General features: G+C 46.0%; 1 protein-coding gene across 1 annotated transcript in view; it reads left to right on the top strand.

The window, feature by feature from the left end:
* Nucleotides 1-597: 597 nt before the first annotated feature.
* Nucleotides 598-2,578, top strand: part of LOC142589912 (uncharacterized) — a 38,370-nt gene continuing 36,389 nt past the window's right edge. The window contains exon 1 of the mRNA XM_075701592.1: nucleotides 598-747. Within this exon, the coding sequence (XP_075557707.1) occupies nucleotides 742-747 (6 nt within the window). The 5' untranslated portion in view covers nucleotides 598-741. The remainder of the gene's footprint in view (nucleotides 748-2,578) is intronic.

The raw sequence follows: 2,578 nt of genomic DNA, 5'->3' as shown, positions 1-2,578 counted from the left end.
GCTGCAATTTTTTATGTAAGTATACCTTGTCACTACTATTCTGTGCAATCAGTGCTTCATTCGCGCAACATCTTGGAAGAAGCGCTGGTTTGACAGTACGTGAGATTGTTGTCCTGTGCAGTCACGCGTTCGTGTTGTGACTAGGCAAGCAATGCTGCAAGTACTACTTCGTGGGCTACTGAAGCTGCTGCTGCTGCTGCTGCTGCTGCTGCTGCTGCTGCAAACAAGATGGAGCACCCCCTAGCCTGGTCTCGTATCCTGCTGCATTGAGCCCACTTCCATAAAGCTTCCATCGAGCGACATGCGCTCTAACCTAGTCATCCAACTTTCGACTCATTCGCGAAAACACTGCTTTATTTTTTATTTTTTCGCCACCCGCGCAGATGGCTCGTTGCACTGCTTACGCGCATGCGCGAGGCATCGCTGGCGAATCTCTCGTGGCACACAAACGAGCGAGTTCGCGAAAATTTATCGTACGAACGAGAAGGCGCCGCAGGAGAAAACCCGAAGAAAAAGAAAAACGGCCGCATTCTTTCGGAAATGAAAAAAGAAAGCACGCTGAAGTACCTATACGCCCTTAGAGGGTGGGCGCGTTGTACCAGGCGTGCATTGGTCCCGCAACGCCGCGCAGCACTTTTTCTTCTGACATCGATACAGGGTTGCTCGACAGAGTGACTCAGCGTGACTGGGGCGCTCATCGAGAATACCAGGGCCATGACAACATAGGAAAACCTGCAGATAATGTCTGTGAGTGCATCTCTGTTTGTTCCTCTTTTGTTCACTTGGTGCCCACGTGTTAATTTATCGCTACGCTTCTTTTGTAGTAAACGAACGTCAACGATTAGGATGCGATGTGGAAAAGGAAAAAAAAGGTCCGGTTATCAATGCTTTATTAACGGGTTTCACTGAACGTCGCAAATTAATAGAATGAAGGTCTATGACGCGCGCTGCAGTGGAGAGATCCCGGGTAATTCGCGCTCCCAAAGTGTTGTTCTTCGAGGTACACCCAAAGCGCGGGGCACAAACTTTTGTTTTCTCTTTTGTTTTTGCATTCCGCCTCTATTTACAAGATGCAACTCGCACGATGAAAGCAGTTGGGAATGTGTAATGTTTAAGTGCTCTAAATAACTTTGTTAGGGCTAACACGCTGCTAGGCCCGCTGTCATAAATGAGCTCCGACTCTAGAACTGTTCGCAAGAGCAAACTGTAGTCAATCCTGATACTGGGCATATAATTAGTGGAAGTAGTCTGCCAATGGCGGAGAGCACTTAGAAACGAAAAACTTTGTGAATTCGGCCCCTGAACCGCGAATAACGATAGGAGAGGCTGCAAGGTGTTTCATTAATGATCATGTACCAAATCCTAGGAAAATTTGTATACGGCACCTATGATTGCCATGCTGCCTGAGTGACTGCGGCGCCACGTTCTCCTCTAGTAATCTTATAGCGAAGCTTTATGTTTGCTCATCCGGTTTGAGTGCGTCCATGGATGAAATACTGAGCGCAAGGCCTGGCAAACTTCCTCTTGAGCTTGCAAAAAATTCATATAATCTAATTAAATTTACCCTGTGACGCCCTCTCATACACCCATCTGCCAGTGCCACTGGGCAAGGGTATGAAATAAAAAAAAAGCTTGTGCAGCCGTGGTAATAAATACATTGTTTTAGCTGACATTTTTTTAACTTGTGACATGCGTAAGTTTGTATAAAAGTGATGCACGTACAGGCGCTTTAAATATGCTCGTGGTATTGCTGCTGATTTTTATTACTGTTACATATGCAAATCACTTGCCGTTACTGTCGCTGCTTGGAATTCGGGAATGCGGAGTCTGTCAAGGCCGTCATCTTAATGTATCCTTTTTAAGACCTTCCTCTTCACATCTGGTCCCGTGGGCATATTTCAAAATAAACTCTAGCTCAAAAGAGAGAGTATGCTGTAGAAGAAAAATCACACAGACTTTGCGGCCTTGAGCCAAATGTCAACCTTTTTTTTTTAATTTGGAAGCTTGCCTTGCGGCATAATATGGTTTAAACATCTTAAACGAAAGTTTGGTATGTTGAGTGAAGTCGAACAGGGATGTGTGGTGTGAATAACAGATCCAAAGATGGTAGTCAGATGAGCCGCTTGAATGTAGTCGCACTTTCGACAGGCATAGTTTCGAAAGCCCCTATTCAATCACTGCGCTAAAGCAGTGCTGATGCCGTTCACTCCTTCGCACCAACTACGAACTCTAGTCACAGAATGTACCGAATGTCCACGCAAGTCATACTTATGATTCGTCTTCGCGTTAACGTCACAGGGCACTGTTCAGTAAATGTTTTCGCTTTACGTGTCTGCAAGCGGCAAAATTCACCCAACAAGTGGCGCAATTCGGTTATCGGTGACCACCTAAGGACGCATCGGAGATATACAAGGCTGGTGAAAGCAGCGGTAGAATACGTCGTGGATATATTCAAGGTCATAAAGATGCTCTTCAAGGAGCGATGAAGTCGACAACGATGCTGGTGTGACTGAACACTCGTGCTGGCCGACCTGAAAGCTATGCTTTTGTGCTGCGCATAGCTAAACAAGTGTCAACT

Source organism: Dermacentor variabilis, chromosome 8 (assembly GCF_050947875.1).
Source record: "Dermacentor variabilis isolate Ectoservices chromosome 8, ASM5094787v1, whole genome shotgun sequence".
Taxonomy (NCBI): Eukaryota; Metazoa; Arthropoda; class Arachnida; order Ixodida; family Ixodidae; genus Dermacentor; species Dermacentor variabilis.
This window is presented reverse-complemented; position numbering and strand designations above follow the sequence as displayed.